The 19,066-nt window shown below is 40.5% G+C and overlaps 4 protein-coding genes across 9 annotated transcripts in view; 3 read left to right on the forward strand and 1 right to left on the reverse strand.

The window, feature by feature from the left end:
* Positions 1 to 18,441, reverse strand: LOC148399545 (solute carrier family 22 member 7-like). Of its 4 annotated transcripts, XM_088372686.1 has the most exons (12): positions 18,358 to 18,441; positions 18,112 to 18,268; positions 2,811 to 2,959; positions 2,549 to 2,652; positions 2,314 to 2,468; positions 2,076 to 2,244; positions 1,881 to 2,004; positions 1,703 to 1,812; positions 1,125 to 1,339; positions 934 to 1,042; positions 641 to 847; positions 1 to 145 (listed from the first exon to the last, which is right to left on the reverse strand). In XM_088372686.1, exons 3-12 carry the CDS (start codon positions 2,931 to 2,933, stop codon positions 115 to 117), a joined length of 1,347 nt encoding a protein of 448 aa, XP_088228812.1. In that variant the 5' UTR covers positions 2,934 to 2,959; positions 18,112 to 18,268; positions 18,358 to 18,441; the 3' UTR covers positions 1 to 114. The 4 variants fall into 4 exon arrangements, with proteins under 4 accessions (XP_088228812.1, XP_088228810.1, XP_088228808.1 ...); XM_088372684.1 differs by lacking the exon at positions 18,358 to 18,441 and having other exon boundaries at positions 18,112 to 18,335; XM_088372682.1 differs by lacking the exons at positions 18,112 to 18,268; positions 18,358 to 18,441 and having other exon boundaries at positions 2,811 to 4,963.
* synpo2b (synaptopodin 2b) lies at positions 4,821 to 9,988 on the forward strand. 2 transcript variants are annotated; one of them, XM_088372678.1, is made up of 3 exons: positions 5,245 to 5,502; positions 6,047 to 7,944; positions 9,236 to 9,988. In XM_088372678.1, the coding sequence occupies exons 1-3, from the start codon at positions 5,286 to 5,288 to the stop codon at positions 9,599 to 9,601; spliced, it is 2,481 nt and encodes an 826-aa protein (XP_088228804.1). In that variant the 5' UTR covers positions 5,245 to 5,285; the 3' UTR covers positions 9,602 to 9,988. The 2 variants fall into 2 exon arrangements, with proteins under 2 accessions (XP_088228805.1, XP_088228804.1); XM_088372679.1 differs by lacking the exon at positions 9,236 to 9,988 and having other exon boundaries at positions 4,821 to 5,502; positions 6,047 to 8,862.
* Positions 10,412 to 14,709, forward strand: myoz2b (myozenin 2b). Of its 2 annotated transcripts, XM_088373522.1 has the most exons (6): positions 10,412 to 10,587; positions 11,366 to 11,490; positions 12,354 to 12,520; positions 12,688 to 12,781; positions 14,000 to 14,162; positions 14,224 to 14,709. In XM_088373522.1, the coding sequence occupies exons 1-6, from the start codon at positions 10,412 to 10,414 to the stop codon at positions 14,447 to 14,449; spliced, it is 951 nt and encodes a 316-aa protein (XP_088229648.1). In that variant the 3' UTR covers positions 14,450 to 14,709. The 2 variants fall into 2 exon arrangements, with proteins under 2 accessions (XP_088229648.1, XP_088229649.1); XM_088373523.1 differs by lacking the exon at positions 11,366 to 11,490 and having other exon boundaries at positions 10,464 to 10,580; positions 12,347 to 12,520.
* The window catches only part of usp53b (ubiquitin specific peptidase 53b), a 13,318-nt gene continuing 10,380 nt past the window's right edge, over positions 16,129 to 19,066 (forward strand). Inside the window, exons 1-3 of the mRNA XM_088372677.1 lie at positions 16,129 to 16,367; positions 17,670 to 17,851; positions 18,143 to 18,306. Coding sequence (XP_088228803.1) covers positions 17,767 to 17,851; positions 18,143 to 18,306 — 249 coding nt within the window. The 5' untranslated portion in view covers positions 16,129 to 16,367; positions 17,670 to 17,766. The remainder of the gene's footprint in view (positions 16,368 to 17,669; positions 17,852 to 18,142; positions 18,307 to 19,066) is intronic.

The following is a 19,066-nucleotide window of genomic DNA, read 5'->3' on the forward strand; positions in this document are numbered from 1 at the left end:
TTATTTTGTCTTCAAACTTTATTGCCAAATACTTTTGCGGCTCCACAATTCTTTGCCTTTTCCTTTAGGCTGAGTAGAGTATGGCCAGGATACATCAGTTTATTCTTTTCTTCATTAGATTGTCTTCCCCCTTGTTAGTTTTTCCCTGTAATGTATAAAAATGTCAGATTAGTCATTTAATCCAGGAAAAACTATTTTCAAATAAGTATTCAAATGAACAAAAAATGCAAACCAGTATAACACATGACTTGGGTAGTACAACAGTGTCTTGAACAACACAAGGATGCTAACGTGAGCATGTTTGTTTATTTTGTCGTCATTTCTAGCTGTCTATTTTCATTATTTTTCCTTTATTCTGGTTTCTTGTGTGTTTTTATTGCTAGTCTTATTTCTGTAGCACTTTGAGATTCTTTTATGAAAAGTGCTTTACAAATCAAATTTATTATTATTATTATTATTATTATTATTATTAAACATTACAACGACGTGGTAGACCTGTGTGTTATCACCTTAGCATGCTAGAATGACCAGTAGCTAAATAAAAGTGCCTTGCCATACTAAAAGAAAAATTTTGCTAGTGAGTCAAGCTGAGCCAAGCTAACCGTGAAAAATCAGCGACAATGCTTGTTTTCCACTTTACCTTGGTTTGTCGAGGTCCTCTATGAACTCAGGCATTCTGGTATTATTAGTTTCAGGCAGGAATAAGGCCACTAAACCGGGTACAACCGCCGTTGCGCAATAAGTGATAGGTGGTAGGAGAGGCCACAAATCTTCAAGAAGCATGATCAGTGGAGATATGGACACAGCTAGTCGGGCTACGAAGGAAGCATAGCCAAGACCGTTCTGTCTGGATGATAGAAAAAAAAAGGTTCATGTCAGGCAACACCAGATCGGACCAGTAAAAATGGCTGACTAAGCTTGTTACTGACTAACCGTATAACTGTGGGATAGAGCTCAATCGTGTAGAAGTATACGATTGTGAACGATGCTTCCGACACGGCTTTTCCTAGAACTCCAATAATCGTACGAATGATCCACTTATCTGAAGGATGTTTAAACATTTTGTCAGAAGATACATTTGTGTATAAGTTCCTCCGTTAATCCACAATGTAAGAAGCAGAAACCTTTTGAGACAAACATGTTGATGAAAAGGAAGAAACCAGTTGACAGCAGTGTCCCGCTCTGAGATGGGCTTCTCCCAATTTTTTCCAATAAGAAATAAACGGCAATCTTCAATGGTACTTCAATTGATAAAAATGCCAAGTGAGTGAGGTACAGGTTTAATCCAAACCCAGTGATGTTGAGACTTATTCCATAGTAAGTAAACGCAACGCCAAACCTGAAAGAAGAAACAGACCAATTCAAAAATAGAAACTCCACCCTAAAGTTCCTTAGCTTTCCAAAGTTTAGCTTTTTTTATACAATCAATAACAAAATGACATTTATGCGGTAAGCCAGACATTGATTAGCCGGAGTCTGGCCAAAGTTCAGAAATCTACATAACCTCTCCTTTAACGCTCACTATTTAACACTATTTAATTTGTGCTTCTACAAATGTTAAACTAACAGTTTTAATATTTCAACAAAGGTGCAACCTTTGAGCTCCTGCTATGTAATTAGTTTTCGATTTACCTGCAAGATCAAAGAATTACTTAGCGACAAAGTAAAGTACAGAATCATCACCCGTTCTTTTAAACCTTACCATACAATCCCAAGGCATATGCCGAGTTTCCTTAAACTCGCCGTTTTGAAAAGATCAATAAAAGTGTACTTCCTGTCATCGGTGCGGGTTTCGACCGATTCCAATAATGCCTGTAAAGCAAATACACAAACAATTCCATCACGGTCACCTGACTGAACCGAAGCAAAAACGAACAAACCCCAGGCGTGATATTGGCCATGCACTTGCATCTGTTGTTCATTTCTGCACATTGATTGATGTAATAATGGGCATCATCGATCTTCCCTTTAGCCACAAGCCACCTTCCAGACTCTGGAAGCCACCTGGACATAAAAATACGGCGTCACCTCCAAAGTATCTCGGCACACATTAGGACAATCTGACCCTTGAATACCTCCAAGCAACCAGAGCCAATATCAAGGGTGAGGTCACAGCCAGAATGAGCAACCTCCACTCATTTACAAAATATGCCATTCCGACCAAAATGCAGCTTCCAAGTGTCCAATCAAGGCTGACGATGATACCATAGAGTGTCCTCTGTTCTACACCCAACCACTCTAAATCTGGGAAAATACATCTCAGCCAACGTGGTGCAATATTTCACCTTGGAAAAAAAAAGTGACTTTACATACTTAGAACAATCGAGATGATACTTATTCCAGCAATGGACATCCCAGTGAAAAAACGCATAACTCCAAACATTGCATAGGATGGGGAGAGGGCACTTAGAACGGCAAATGTCATAGTTGTCAGGTAGGACACCAAGAGAAGCCGGCGGCGGCCAAATCTGGTTAGAAAAAAAAACCTCTTTATTTACTGCAAGACAACAGGTTTGTTTCTATGATACAAGAATTTAATTCCAGCTACCTGTCACTAAGAAATCCAAACAAAGGCGCTCCTAACATAACACCAATGAAGAAGATGGTGGCTGTTGCTTTGTTCATACCTTTCCTGCTGCAGACAAGATCCCACTGTGAAGAAATAAAAATACTTTGCTATACTGTGATTTAATTAGTGGAGGAATGCCATTAAGACAGCTAATTACTATAGCAGAATTAATTCTAAAATAATCACTAATATTTGTAGGCTCACTTTCCTTTTTCCGATCAAATAAAAAAAAAAAACTTACCTCTGTTGCTATTGTCGATTCAAAATAGGTTTTGTCGTATACCCATCCGTTTTGACACTGAACAACCGACGACTCCTCACTGCTGTTCAACAAGTTTGGATATCGAGGCTTGGAAAACATCATACAGGAGCTCAGAGTCCCGTCTGTCTCTGTCGGAATACTAACGGTCAGCTTCTGTTCCAAAGTTAAATTCGAGGAGATGTTTAAGTTATCCAGAGTGCTGATATCGCAGTGATGAACGGGAACCCCGGCCATGAAGTTATTGAGCAGGAAGTGACAAGGTACCGTGATTCGAGATAGGACCTGGATCAAGATTAATTTAATTTGAAATTTTCCAACGCCACCTATTTCTGAAAGTATATTGTCGAATTTCATTTTGGATAACTTCCAGAGTCACCGAGATGAACTTCCAAAGCAGAAGTGAAGAGTGCCCTGCTCTGTGCAAGGTAAAATGCATCATTGTGATGTTAATAATTACTTTAACTGTTCTGGATTCTAGCGATGTGTGGTTAGTGCAGGCCATCTTAACTGATGTGTGACACACCCTCAACTCATCCAGAAAGGAAAATATGCCTTCTAAAGATGAAACCCAGAATACACTTAAACATCAGTTGCCCCAAAGTTGACCCCTGTGGAACGCCACAAGATAATGAGGCTTCCTGCATGCTTTACAACAGAAGACGAAGCAATACAATTATTGTTTTCATCAAATTGATGATTTAGGACCATTGTTACATAAAGGTTAAAATCTCTTTTCAAATCAATGTCAATATCTTTTAAATCTATCTAAGCTATTGTCGAGGGCATGATCTTTCCTTACTCCAACCATGTGAGATGCTAAGTCAACTGTGTCCAAGAGAGCATGGACACCTCTTCTTTAAATAGAGTAGAGAAGGAGCAAAGCGGCATTCCAGACAGTTGGTGCTCGACCCAAACACCTATAATTCACTCTAATTTGTCTCTTCTCTGCTTGGATTCTAATTTTTCATCTTGGGACCTGGAAAAAAAAAGGAAATAAAAAGTACAAAGCTGGATCTCAATGAATAGAAGAAAAGGACTCATTTCATGGATGAAAAAAGGGATTATGAACTATGTAAGTAGCCATTGACTTAATCCATTTTGTCTACCTAAAATATTTTAGTAAGCATGTATCTGGTGGTTTCTTTTGTATATACAGACACATACATGTAATTATAGTCAGTAAAGATTCTGCTTATTTACTAAAAAAAGCAAGCTGCTATTTATCTAAAGACAGTGTTAATTGTGTTCAATTGTGCTTCAATGACACAAGAGCTTAACTAGGGGAAGACAAAATAAGTTTACCTAGACAAGGCTACTCTATAAGTACCTCCCAACTCCAAACAAATCCATACAAGACATACATCACATCAACTCCTTGGATGAGGCAACACAATGGAAACATCTAATCAGCTCGAGGTCAGTCCTGAAGGGGGTCATGCCTCGGACCAAGTAATTCTTTCAAAGATGTGGACTTCCTGTTGTCATGGAGACAGTCCATGGTAGCAAAATTAATGCCTTACTTGGAAGCAGAAATTCTTGCTGCACCAAAGGTGGTAACATGAAGTGGAACCAAATGAGAGTTCTGCAGAAGAGTCTGTATATCTTCTGTTGAATTAGGCCCCCCCACCCAAAATAACCACAACTATGATACCACCTTGTGGTGACGGCATGACAACGTCATGACGAGATTGTCTTGAAGAATTGCTTTTCTAATAAACCAATGTCTGTGGTGACATTTTTTTTATTCACTTAAAAATATATTGGCATTTTATAACCTCAAAAGCTGTTGGCTCATTTCCTCAATATATGAAACAGTCATAAATGGAAATGTTGCTGCTGCCACACTTGTTAAGGTGACAGCAACCCTCCCTTTATAAACAAGAGAACTTGGAGTGCATCCATCTAATTCTTGTTCACTTGGAAGGTGAAGGCTGTTTCCCTCATGATATTACATACCATTCCATTTACAGCTCGAATCAAAGTGCAAAAAGCAAAGTGGCACTCTCTGTAAGACGTGTGATGCAACAATATGAATTTGAATATCTAGGGAATTTAAAGAGGTGTTTGTCTTCCAACCAAGGTATCACTGGAGACGCTGAGGACTTTGCAAGTGAATCGGAAATGGAACCAGAAGCTGAGGACTCCGAAAACACGGATGCCTCGGCCTTTCGGTTGGATGATTTCCAAGGATGTGGTCTCCCTGAATCTGATGAAGATGAGTCTGATGAAGAGCGCCTGAGATTTTTAGAATCACGGCACTCAAAATCGATTCTTGAGCAACACTATGACGAGAGCGGGGTTGAGGAGGAAGAGGAAATGTACGAACCGAGAAAGATAACCACTATTGAAACCTCTCCAATATCACTGTTTTCAAATTCAGAGTGCCACGAACTTCACAGTGGACACCTGCCAAGGCCACGTTCATCTTCCTCCTCCCTTGGATCTGATCCTCAAATGACCCTGGCCACTGATGAGCCCCAAGAGGCCAGTTATAGGCAGGGCCAAGGGACTGAGAACAGGGGGGTTGAATCTTTAGAAGAAGGAGGGAGCAGTGAGGCACCTCCTGTTGCAGTCTCCTTTGGAATCTCAGATGAGAGTGCTGAGCAGGCAGAGACGTGGAAGTCCGAGTCTGACACAGATCTGCGGGACAACCACGGGGCGAGGTGTACACGTAAGTACAATATGGACCTTCTACTCAATAGGTTGCATTGATAATACAAACTGTCCAGGTATTGGTTGCTTTTATGCAACTTTAAAATGAGAACATTTAAAAAATATATATTTAAAATGTCGAAGTAAAAAACGCTTTTCAAAGAGTAACTTCGATCTGAGTGATGGTTATTTTGATATGGTAATGCAGAGCCTTACAAGCCATGGTGGGACAAGAATAAAATATGACGGTAAGGCCAGCAGAAGCTAATTTGACGGACACCAGCATGTGTCAGGCCAGTGGTGTCATCCGACCTTTCGTCCAAAGTGAGGTCCTTCCGTTGCTTGCCTGACACACCTCCCTAAGTTCACTGTAAGTGAATATGATGCTTTTATTAGAGCGCTTGCTTTTGCAATGGAAGAGCTGTCAGTAGCTGACTTCATATAAAAGTAGCAGGATGGCGTCAACGTGAAAACAAAAAAACGAAATGTAAATGTAACGAAAGAGTTAGTCACAACTTCATTTCCATTGACATGTTTATCCTCTTTCTCTGTCTTTGCTTAAGGACTTGATCAAGATGAAAACCAATCGCAAAAGCAAGTTAAGGAGACCAAGTTTAAATGTCAACAAATTGCTCACCTTCTGACTGATGCACCCAACCCTCAAAATAAAGGAGCTCTCCTATTCCAAAAACGCCGGCAGAGGGTGAAGAAGTACACACTAGTAAGTTACGGGACTGGTAAGAGTAAGTTTAACAGTGAAGACCGATTGGAAGAAATCCAAGAGAGCGGGTTAGTCACATCCAGCGAGTCCGAGTCTGGAGAAGAATACTCCGTATATCTCCGGCAGCATGATTTAAGTGTGAACTGGGAAAGTATTCGAGAGATGGAAGTTCTTCCTGGGACAAAAGGAAAGGGAGTTTTGATGTTTGCGCATCGTCGTAAACGTATGGATGAAGTTGTCGCGGCGCAAGAGCTCCATAAGAAAGGATTATACTCCAAAGCACCGTCAGAACCTGGATTCACAAATAATTGGTACAACATGAGGAAAATATCTGATCACTCCGAACAGGGCAACTTCATGAACAGACATATTCATCAGATGGACCAGCAAAGATCTTCGGTGTCAAACAGGACAGCAAAACCCTTTTCAGGAGTTCGAGTTGGGCCGGCTGACCAGAGCAAGCCTGCTGGTCCTGTTCCAATGAGAAAACCGGAGTTCAAGGTGCCCGTTGCTATCGTCTCAAACCAACAAGCTTGGTCTCCTACCGGAGATATCATAGCCTCCAGAGATGAGCGAATATCTGTGCCAGCAATCAAGACCTGCAGTTTTCCAGGGATGAGACGTAAAAGCTCTAACAAACAGCAACAAATATCCAAACAAGTCTCAGATGGTCGGGAAAGCAGAGCTTATATGGAGCCGGAGGAAGACTGCTTCAGCCTCGGTGCTGAAGCTTGTAACTTCATGCAACCCAGAGCCATTAAACTCCCGAATCCACCTCCGGTAGCACCAAAGCCTGTCATTAATCCAAAATGTCCACCTTGGTTAAAAAGTCCTCCGAGTGAACCGTGTATCCCTCCAAGAAGTTCAGTTTCCCAAACGAAGTATCTCGCAGAACCCCAGAGACAGCACCATTACATCTCTGAAGCTCAAAAGTTGCCCAACTCCTGGGAAGCGGATCGAGCCCAGGCAACGATTCAAACACCTGCTGTTGGCAGGGCGTCGGTCGGCTCCTCTTCTCAGCCTGGTCTTCAGCTGACCACAAATCGCTGGAACAAACCTCTGCCAAGATCGGTCGTGAGTATACAAGGGTACCGTCCAACTTTCACCCCACAGTTAACGACCAGGAGCAAGCAAGACAGCGCACCGAGTTCCGTTGCCTCTTGTCCACCAAAACCGATGAAACCAATCACATCCAAAATCTCACCGGCTCCTCCAAAAGGTCAAGTCTTCAGACAGGGTGACCCTCATGGTGATCACGCCATGACAGGAAAAGGCGCAGAGTTATTTTCCAAAAGACAGTCCCGAATGGAGAAGTTTATTATCGCCGGTCCAGCAGCAACGGAAATACGATGCCCTTCTCCAACGATGTCCTTACCCCACTCCTGGAGATATTCATCCAATGTCCGTGCACCACCTCCATTATCTTACAATCCACTTGACTCCCCGTTTTATAATCCGAAAAAAATCTCCGCAGCGTCACCCAAATCAGTCCCAAAGCAAATCAACACTTTCAATATCATGAAACATCAGCCACATCATTTGGACCCATCACTCTTTCACCATCACATACTTCCAGTTGCTAAAAGCCCCAACGCCAAACCAGCACCTCCATCAAAGTTTGACATTACCAAGAAACTCAAACAAAGATCTGCCCACTCTGATTCTCCTAATATCTCCGAGCCTGATTTTGAAAGCAAGTCAGAGGCCTCGGCTAAATCCTCAGCTAAGTCCTCAGGACCGGTAAGTTCATCAAACTCCTCTGCTCGGCAAAACACCAAATGGGCTGAGCTTCTCGCAGTTGACGCTCACTTGGATGAAAAACACGCTGGCCGTCAGCCAAGCGCCAAGCAGGCACCTAGCGTTCAAGCTGCTAGCACGCTTCTCCAGCGGCCATCTAGGGATAGCGGCTTAGCTTCATCTTTCAATCCGACATTTGTAATTGCTCGAGGCGCGTTTCAATTGGCACCTCGGCCCAAATTTTCGGCGAAGAAGTCGGTGGCGACAACTAAACAGTGGAGGCCTGTTGCGATGCTAAATTAGCTCCAGAAATAGCCGTGCCGGGGCGATGCAATTAAGATGACAGTTGTTGGGGGGGATAAAGCAGCCCCCCCCCCCATAAAATGCTTGACTTGTCAAAATATGAGCTTGAGCATGCTTCTGCAGAATATAAACCTCAAGATTTGCTAGCTCATCTTCCTGAAAGTTGTGCAAACAGAAGTCAGAGAATAATGAATGATTCTTAAGAATGGCTTACTGTAGCTCACCAATTATTTATTTTAACAAGCATAAATATTTAAATATCACCTATAAATGATGACAAACAGTAGAAGGGTGTCAGTACATTTTCATGAATTTTGAATTCTTTGAGGAAAAAGTAACACATGGATGTTTTGATAAAATATATTTCATTTTTTGGCATGTTTTGAAGACACCTGCATGCACTTCTTAGATCTAATTTTGAATTCCTTCAATCTCATTCCAAAGTCATCAGACATTTTGCATTTTATGCCAAAGAAGTTTAATGTATTATGAACGCCAATTTACCGTTTGTGACTCCAAAAAAAAAAAAAGTCCGATCTCCTTGTGTCTCTGTTTCTGATATGGAACTGTTTCATGCACCTCTTATTTTAAGCACAATTAAAATTCTCTTTTCTCATTCTTGTGTTGTGCACTTCCTGTGTCCAGCTACTTTTCTTGTACGTGTACATTTCCCTCTGTCTTTCTGTCCCTATGATCAGATACACGAAAATATTATTTGTCATATGAACTCAAAGTCAGAATAACACAACTTTGCAATCTTAGAAATGACACACACACACACACACATATATGCATATATATATATATATATATATATACATATAAATATATATATAAATATATATATATAATATATATATTTATATAATATATATATATTATATAAATATAAATAAATATATATATATATATGAATAAAAAAAAAATAAAAAAAATATATATATGCACGCACACACACACTACAGAATTTTGACAGTGTATTTTTTGTCAGGGACAAGGCACAAGGCGCTCCCTTAGCCTGCCGAGGCCCTCCCGTTCCGCTGGGCCTATGCCACAGCATCCTCGGCGAGCATTCTACAAGCCACTCACACCCTGGGAGGCTGCGTCCAGAAGCCCTTTCGGTTCAGTGGACGACGCCTTCTCAATCCACAGCGCCTCGTCACTGGTCGCCTCACATGTCAACATCGCGGCGACCCGAGGGGCCCTGCCCGAGCCTCCGGAGGAATGGAAGCGCAGAGTGTCGCTTGCGAGTGAGGGTTACTGTCGCACGACCCCGACTTATTTGACCTCAGCACCCATGAGGATGAAATGTGCAGGGGGCAAACCGACAGCTTTACTTTTTCCTCCCACATTTTAAAAACATGCATATTGTGTTAACTGAATTTTTCTCACAGATTCAAATGGTTGCTCGTGCATGGCTGGCAACCAGTCAAGGGTAAGGGCCAGCTAACCCTTGACCCAAACGAAGACAAGTGCAATGTAAACTGTATGGATGGATATTTCTGCATACAAAACATGTGCACTCACTTCGATATGAAAAAAATAGTTCCCCCACTCACGTGTTGTTTGTGACACATTTCACAAAATTCTATTTTTGATCAATGATGCATCTTTTGGGACACAAAACATAATTTTCCACAATTTAAGTATATTTCATATCAGAGTGTGAAAATGTACTAATTCATGTTAGCATGTAAAGTGAACTTAAAAAGTGTGTGTTTGTGTGTGTGTGTGTGTGTGTGTGTGTGTGTGTGTGTGTGTGTGTGCGTGTTGCATGCCTACTCAACCATTTGGTGAAAATGAAACATTTTGTTTGCACCTTTTGCACACAGCATTAAAAACTTGAGAAAAAAGTGGACTTATTGTTCTTTCTAACACCTAACAATACATTTGAGAGGAAAATCATCACCAGTCACTAATGTAGAATCACCCAAAGTGGTTCTGTTTAGTTTTAGGTGGTTGCAATTTGCAATATTATCATTATATACATACATTTTTTTAAACTAACACAGACATGTTGACTGTAACTGCTCCGACACGAGACGGTTTTATCTCTGGAGGAGGAAGAAGTTCTCAAAGGAGGACTTGTCTCGTTCCATCCTCTACTGTTAGCCGATGGTGTTTGAGTGTGCTTTGGAGTGTTTGTCAGGTTATATTTAGCCTATTGATGCAAGCCGCATTCCATGCACAACAGACACACAGACACACTGGCAGTGTGGCTTTAGTGTCCGCGAGTGTGAAGCTCAGCGAAGATCAAACCGGCGAGTGCAGGCTGACCTCTGAAGCCTGGCCCGCTTTTTCTCCCTCAAGGATTCACTTCGCACTCCCGGGACACAGTCACAGGTACGCAAAACACCGGACGGGCTTTTTTTTATATTCATTAATATTATAAACATAGTTATTCTCTAATTGTTGAATTTCCAGTATGCATTGTGTCTCTCCTGTTTGAGGTTTTAACAGAACTTGTAAATGTTCTTAATTTTAGTCAACTTCCGTTTTATCTGTGCATTTATTTATTTTTAATCGCTTCAATATGGCTTATGTGTAAATCCATGAATTTGAATATTGTGGCCTGTTTATAAACAACAACAAAAAAAGTATAGGAACAATTAGTGAGGAAAAACAAATTGTAATATTTTTCCAGTAAAATTATCATTAACATGAAATGCTTGCATATGATGAAGAAGTGTAAGTGATTATGAAATCTATAAAAAAAAAACGATGGTGCGATTTTAATGAAGCAAATAAAATTAGCATGAGTAGCATGAAATTCAATTGAGTAGATTTAGGTTGCAAATAACCCATATTTTGTAGGAAAAAGTATTGTATATTATTTTTACTGTATTAAATATCTAGTCAAATAAATACACAAATGTTAATATATATTAAAAATAATTATATTAAATAATATATATTAAATAAATAATTTTAATGGTATAACATACATATATATATGAAGTTACATGTTTATGACTGAATTAAATCCATCACAGTATTGTAACCCAATCTTTGTCGTCATCATGACCCTTGACCCAGGCTTTGACGTCGTTCGCTCATTATGAAAATGGCCCCCGCTCAAAAGTGCAAACAAGCTCACTGAGTGTCTTGTATGTGTTTCCAGTATTGCCTCACCGCACTCAGCAACAACCTTGCCAGCCCCCACAATGTCACAATTCTGTACAATGCCAACTGGAGAGAAGAAAAAGCATGCGGCTGCTATTTGTCGAGAGGTCCACAGTACAAACGGTAAACGCGACACTGTGGCAAGAATACAACATCTCTCCAAGGGATGCAAAATGTCCATCGCGCCATAAATAAGCTAAGCGGTTGATTTAGCACCCATAGAAGCCTGTGCTTTGTCTTTGCCCTTTTCAGAGCTCTATTTCTAGGTGGGTCGAGGGTGGGGCACGGGCAGGAACTTGTGTTAGAATAACGTGAAGCGCTGTGACAGCTGGCCGCCATTCTGTCACATTGAAGGCCCAACTCATTTTCCATGACATGTAACTTTTGTGAATGAAGCATGACGAAACAGCGACAGCTTACAGTTAAGACGTACCAAGACTTAAAAATAAGTCGCCATGATATCTAAAATTTAAACTGTCTTAACTGTAATTTGGATGAAACATGGTATTGACTCATGCCCTTTTACAAATTGCTTTTTTATTATGTTGCAGGATAGTTCTATTTGAGACTGCTTGTGATTTAGGGCTATACAAATAAACTTGACTTGACTTGACTTGACTTCTATTTTATTGTGGCTGTGAGAGTCTTTAAATAGTTCCAGTAATGAAAAACTGATTCTGATTTAATAGTAGATAATAGATTTAATAACAATTGAGCATTGTTGCTTATTCTGGGACTAGGTTAATTACAGTTCCTGTGAACGTACATTTATTTTATTGAACTCATTCAGTGTCAGTTAAAATAGATGTTTGACGTCTATAGTCATCAATGGTAGTGAATGAGTTAATTATATATGATGTCTACATAAGTTCATTAAACAAGTTGAAGTGATACATTTTTTTTGTCATTGGGGTTTTGAATCACTTCAGCAGAAAAGGATCATTTGAGATACAAATGTTTTGAGTGGAATTTGCTTGAGATCTCAGGTGACGTGATGGATCTTGGAAAGAAGCACAGCACCCCCAAAGACATCATGCTGGAGGAGCTGTCGCTGCTGTCCAACAGAGGCTCTCGCCTGTTCAAGATGCGTCAGAGACGCTCGGAAAAGTACACCTTTGAAAGCATACAAAACGAGGCCAACGCGCAGCTTAACGTGAGTTTGCCCGAACAAATGTCGTGTTGTAACAACACCATGTTGATAAGTGAAATCAGAGCTTTCTGCAAGAGGCTCCTCGGACATTCATCTGATAAGGGATGTCAAAGTGCATAGAGGTCAAGGCTACAGGGTGACCTCAACTTTACCTTAACTGTGTTTTCCAGAATGATATTTTGGCCCAGGCTGCACACATGATTGAAATAAAAGTGGATGCGCCAGCCAATGAAGATACTCCTCTTCCTGAGGAAACCGTGCCAGGTAATAACATTTACTCAGGATAAAAAGTATTGACTTAGCAATTCATCAGCCGTGAGCGCTAACATACATAACAAACAAACAAACAATAAATAAAAATATCCCCAAAAATAAAAATAAATAAATGGATAACTAACTAACTAACTAAATAACTAAATAAATAAAATATAATTAATGAACCAAACCAGTAATCAAAATCAAAATTGATTGTTTACGTATGTTTAAATATGTCCAAACTCTACAGCAACAAGCTTTCAAACATCCAACGTTTCAGTCCTCCCGTCCTCGGCAAATAACTCAATCTTTTTCAACCGTCTCAGGCTTTTGAAATGTGAGTCCAGTGTGGAGAAATGTGATTTTGAGCATTAGTAAGGATTTAAATGTCTTCCCTCATCATTTATTATGATGAATGTCTTTTTTTTTTTGTCATCCATATTTCCCCCCTACTGCCACCGCTCCACCGGGCGCTAAAAATAAGAGCGACTGCCAAACAGTCAAGCATGAGCTTGCGATTATGTAATGTTGTCATAAAAAAAAAAAAAAAACAACCTAAAAAGCGACAACACGCTGTATAGTCAGAAGAGCGAGGGGCTTGGCTCGAAGCGATTAGAGAATTCCATTCTACAATAGCGACTTTACTTTTTCAAAAAAGAATGATTAATTGCCTGGTTTCATCTCATGTGATCCATCAAAAGCCAACGAGATAAGTCCTGAAGGGGTGCCATCCCATGCGGACATGTTACATGATGAGTGTGCACTTTAAGTATGCGCTATTTTAAGACCGAAGATCACAATGATGGACAAGTCAGTCTGCCAAGGCTAAAAGCTCTCTGAGCACGCTCTCTTCTCGTCGCTGTTTTACAGTAAAATGAATTGTTCAGATTGTTACGATCCAAAACAATCTCGTCTTGATCAATGGCATTTTTATACAAAAATATTCTATTTTTAAATTCCAGTTTTCCCTTCACTTGGATTTATTAAGGTATTTTTCCAATTGTTTATGATGCTCAACATGTACAAAACAATTTTTTCTGCTATTCATACCATATTTTTTACATCCTTCGGGGTCATACATTGCCCTCCTCATATCTATTTTACTTGAGTTACTCTGGAAACAACACCACAGTGTTCTTCAAATTTATAAAAAAAAAAACCAACAACATTGTGGGGCACTGCCACTTCTGCCCCTCAAGTCTAGCTACAATTGTGTTTCTTTAACAGATACAAACGCTGAGAAATTAAATGCCACCTCGATGCCCAAACCCTACCACTCACCCTGGGAGGAGGCCATTAGCAGTGATCCAGGCCTCGCTGAAACTTTCAAACTGACCATGCCCGAAATGGACCCTCGACCAGAACTTCCCGAATACAAAAGCTTTAACCGGTAAGCAAATTTCGCATCTGAATTGGTGGGAACTGATTTATCAATGTGGTTTACATTACAGGGTCGCGACCCCTTACGGCGGCTTTGACAAAGCGCCGCGTGGAATCACATTTAAACTTCCAGAGTTGGACCTGAACCCTCCGAAGTATCCGGAGCTCCAAGAGCCAGGAATGAAGAGACCCACTTTCAATAGAAGCGCCCAGGGATGGATATCTGAGGGCACTCATCTCATCCTGCCCACAATCACCCTAGAGTCCATCCTGGTCCCCGAGTCGGAAGACCTGTAAGGAGATCTCGGGTCACGCGGCTGCCATTTTGGGTTCTCCCCACACAACGGACGACGGAATGTCTATCTCTCAGATGATTAGTGTGTTTGCACTGGGGTGGAAAAAAAAAAGGCATGTAAATAGAGAATGTTGCAAATGGTCCCATGAGCGTTTCCAGTGGTTATGAACATGTGATGTAAATAAAGAAAATTGATCAGACCCATCTATGCATTTTAAAAGTCATAATAAATAAGAATTAAAAGAAAGTTTGCCCACTCTTATCTTTGGACTTGATTCAGTAACGGAAACAAGTAGAATAATTTGCGCAAGTGCTGATGTCATGCTTCTAATTCTGGTGATATAAATGGAAACAATATAGACAAGTGCACGCTCATGTGCGTCACATTTCTTTATAGCGCCGAGAGGGGACAGATGGAGGGACATTACAAAGTTGGCGCGGGCTCGTCACAAGAGAGGACGTCCCCGACTAGCTGAGCGGCAATTAAACTAATAAGAGCAGAGGAAGAAGGCCTTGTGCATCTGTGGGGACGTATGACGAGAGAGCGTGCTATAAACAGACACACACGTTCCACTTTAATTGGACTGACTGTACGTGACACTGATCTACTCGCAAAGACTAGACTGTGACTAGAGCTTCACCTTTTCACATTTTTTGTGGCGCTCATTCACAGCTATTCACTGAAAAACTCCCCACAAAAAATTGTCCATTTTTGTGGTCTTTCTGAAACGTCTTTAGATGCTGCAAGATGTTAACAAAGCTACGTAGGAATACTAATAGTTACTGCAACTTGACTATTTTAATAAATGATTACTCAGTCAATTATTTTGAAGATTAATCAATGAATCGGATGTTTTAATTTCCATCCTTGTGTTCAAAAACAGGAAATTAAATATATAAAAATAACTAACTAACGAACTAACAAACTAAATAAATTTATATATGTATACAAAATAGAAATTTTAAAGGCTGATTGTTCCAAGTTAAATATAACTGAACTGTACTTGGGCAGTGATTCTTTAAAGGACCACTAGAGGGAGCCAGAATACCACAAATGACCCTAGTAGCACAATTAGAATTTAAAATACTTTGTGATTGTATATTACATTCTCCATCCGATTAGCCGACGACCATTCCAAAGTGTGCCCCCCCAAACCCTGATGAGAACAAGCGATATAGAAAATGGATGGATCCATTCAGATGTTGTATAGAGAGCAGCTGCGTGATGTTGAACGTAAAAAAAAAAGGACTCGCACGTGTTATTTGACTTGCAATATTCTAAATATAGCATCACGTTACCTGGCATTTGCGCCTTGACAAAGCACAGGCATGTGGAGAGGGCTCCGTCCCCACACTGCTGCATGATTATGAAACGGGCGCAGTCATGTGATGTCTTCTCTCATCATCATCATGACAAGTTGCAAGTCTGACCTTCCTCCTCTTCCTCCTGCTCCTCCTCACGCGCGCTCACGCACGCAAGGAGGGGGGGGGGGGGGGGTGCACATAACAGCAGTGCACTTGAGGCTACACTAGGGGCGGAGTTTGACCTCCCAAGTCTCCAAACATCACTAATCCGCGTCGGACACTCTGGCCACAAACCATCACTGGCCTCGTTTATCACTCACACACTGAGGGTGGGGGAGAGAGAGAAGGGATGGGTGGGGGGGAATTTTAAGCGAAATTAAAGTGTCCCGGGCACCAAGCAGAGGGTTGAGGCTGCAGCCCTGCGTGTCGGAGGGATTGCCAATGGTGCACTATGACAGATAGTGCTGCGCGTATCTGCAGTAGGCGCCCCTCGTACTAGCCCCGTGTTGGATTCGCAGGATTTGGCGCAATAAAATAAAATAAATAGAAAATAAAAAAGAAAATAGCCGATTGGATTCTTGCATGGTATCGCATCTTGGAGGTTTTGTTTCAAAGGTAAGTCCGCACCGCACGTCTCTTGTTTTGCTACGAGGAGCTTGCCATGCAAGTTGCGACACGTTTTTTTTTTTTTTGTGTGTGTGTGTTTGTTTTGCCATGCTGGGTGCACGCTCGTGCAAAACTGCAGCTTGTTTTGAATACACACATGATGGAGATGCATGTTATTTTTGATGCAAATTCAGCACAGAGAAGGCAATACAAATGTTGTTATGTCATACTTGTGTAGATATTACCCCCCCCCCCCCCCCTCACCCCCCTTTCCTATTTTTCTTTAACGGCATCACATGGTGTCACAGAGTGCACGGCACAAAAACATGTGGGGCCACTAGCGCTCCGGGGTGACTTAAATTATGGACGGTGATTATTCCTTTTTGTAGACTTGCAGGGACAGTAATGAGTGGAATCAGTATGTTAATTATGGGTTCAATTTGCATGCCAAAGTTAAAATCGTGACACTTTAAAAAAATATATATTTAGGTTATGTCTTTGTTTATATTTAAATTTAACCTTTATTTTATCTTTTGTTTTAATTTTACTTTTAGATTTTTATTGTTTAAATTCTTTATTTTCATTAGATTTTTTATTCATATTTTATTCATTAATTATATTTGCATTCATTCTATCACATGGTGTCAGAAGTCAAAAGTGTCATTTAGAACTGCTCTCTATTATCGACGGGAGCTCCCATTCCTCATCCCATCTAAGTGATAATTCATTGTCCATAAAAGAAAATTATGTGCAAAGCTTTTTGAAATTTTTTAAAGGTGCTCTCACAGGATTGTAAATGAACGATCCAGTTCAAATTTTTAATCTTAAAAATTAAAATAATAAAAAAAAGAAACATTTCCAACCTCTTTAGTACTACTTGTTTCTACCTATTAGCATGACCACAGAATACAGCAATAATGCTCAACTTTCCTAACTCGGGTCCAAAATATTAACATCTTGCAGTAAAACACTGTATATAAACCCAACCCTTAGTTTGTGAACATCTGGCAATATAAAGAATAATATTATTTCAGGCTATACATGCTACTGTTTAAAGTATACACGCCACATTTACTGGCACAATGGACACAGTCTAATGGGATCCCGTATAAGTGCTGTATCAACAACTCTGCCGGGGTCAGAGTGATGCAGTGCAGTTGTACACCACTGCAAAGTACTACAAAGCTTCCACGTTGCCAAGATAATACTGTTTCATCTTTTTTTCCTCACTCATTTGCGGCAGGGCTCGTCTCTACCCGCACTGATTCGTCCGATTATGTCTTGGGGTCTAACGGTTGCCATACCTTACAGACCCATGGCCTTTCAATGTGAAGGGGCACACGTATGAAGATGCCCTGCGGCTGAGGCCGAGAATGCTTTCAAGCAAACGCTCGACGGGAGCGTGGCGATGAGATGGATGGAGCCAAAGACCAACCAGCTCCCACATCCCAGCATGTCCAACGGCAGCAAGTCCCCCCCGCAGTCGGGAGAAGGTAGCGGATGTGATGATTCACGTGGCACGTGTCCAATTCAGTCATTTGGATTAGTGATTTCATGAAGTAAACAGTGTCCAACATGAAATACAAAGTATATCCACTTCTACTTATGGTGCCGTGCAGTCATGATAATAATAATCCTTCTGAGTGTGCTATGTGTGTTCACTCGCACAATACGGACTGCTATGGTGAAAAATACATTCGGCGGCCATCTTGGTTTCAAACAGCAGAGAAATAATTTGGTTGTTGTTTCTTACCTTTATAAGAGGCCTGGTTGTGTGTTTTCAGCTGCAGGATCTAACTCTATGGCATGGGTGAAGATGTTTAAGAAGCCTGGCGGAGGAGGCCTAAAGAAGTCCTACCAGCCAGGCAGCATGTTATCTCTGGCGCTCACCAAAGGCCTCCTGAATGAACCTGGGCAAAATAGCTGCTTCTTGAACAGTGCTGTTCAGGTAAGCTCACTTTTTATTTATTTTTTGCTCCTAGGAAAAGCAACAACTTACTGGCTTTAGCTTAGCTGGTTTTAAACTAGCTACTTTGCTGGCTGTAGCTAGTTGTTTATTTTGAGCTCTTTTTTTCCTACTTCATCTAATTTTTCTTTCCTTTCTTCTCATGTGTCTCATTTATAACTTTTCAAAAGCTCCTGCCTTCATGTACAACCATACTGTATCGTCATTGGTCAAATGTTTAAGCGTCTGATTCATTGATTGGCTGGTGTACATGCCTGTCGTTCTACACCTTGCCTGTGATTGGTTTGGAATTGTTTTCTTTTATTCAGAATATATAGATATATATTCAATTATTTATCAAATATAATGGTCACGTATAATAATCAATACATATAAAATGATCATTCAAGATTCTGAGAAAAGGAAAATATATAAGGACTAAAATTAATTTGATTTCAGGTAAACATTGCACCACATCATCAGTCCAAATAATGCATTCACATTAATTTATTCATCATCCTGTCTGACCCATTTTTCATGGAGGGGAGTTTGTGCTGTGAGTGTGTGTTCTAGATTACTTATCACTGATAAGTGTAATGTAACATTACATTTAAAACATTTTTTATTAGTTGTTTAAATTTAAGGACAAGAAGAATGTGCCAACAAATTCAAAGGCATACGATTTGACAATGGTAAAATGTTGTTGCTTAGAATGAAATGAATAATTAAAATAAAAAAATAAAAATAATATTTGACTTTTGGA

Source organism: Syngnathus floridae, chromosome 4 (assembly GCF_059516105.1).
Source record: "Syngnathus floridae isolate MCC-2025c chromosome 4, RoL_Sflo_1.0, whole genome shotgun sequence".
Classification (NCBI taxonomy): Eukaryota; Metazoa; Chordata; class Actinopteri; order Syngnathiformes; family Syngnathidae; genus Syngnathus; species Syngnathus floridae.

Coding starts and splice junctions, on each gene's coding strand:
- myoz2b (XM_088373522.1), top strand. CDS start 10,412: ATGCAAGCCGCATTCCATGCACAACAGACACACAGACACACTGGCAGT. Junction 12,782..13,999: donor TCCTGAGGAAACCGTGCCAG/GTAATAACATTT, acceptor TTTCTTTAACAG/ATACAAACGCTGAGAAATTA. Junction 14,163..14,223: donor GAATACAAAAGCTTTAACCG/GTAAGCAAATTT, acceptor TTTACATTACAG/GGTCGCGACCCCTTACGGCG.
- LOC148399545 (XM_088372682.1), bottom strand. CDS start 3,185: ATGAAATTCGACAATATACTTTCAGAAATAGGTGGCGTTGGAAAATTT. Junction 2,469..2,548: donor TTTGGATTTCTTAGTGACAG/GTAGCTGGAATT, acceptor TTTTCTAACCAG/ATTTGGCCGCCGCCGGCTTC. Junction 1,340..1,702: donor ATATGCCTTGGGATTGTATG/GTAAGGTTTAAA, acceptor TTCTTCTTTCAG/GTTTGGCGTTGCGTTTACTT.
- synpo2b (XM_088372679.1), top strand. CDS start 4,851: ATGCAACAATATGAATTTGAATATCTAGGGAATTTAAAGAGGTGTTTG. Junction 5,503..6,046: donor CCACGGGGCGAGGTGTACAC/GTAAGTACAATA, acceptor TCTTTGCTTAAG/GACTTGATCAAGATGAAAAC.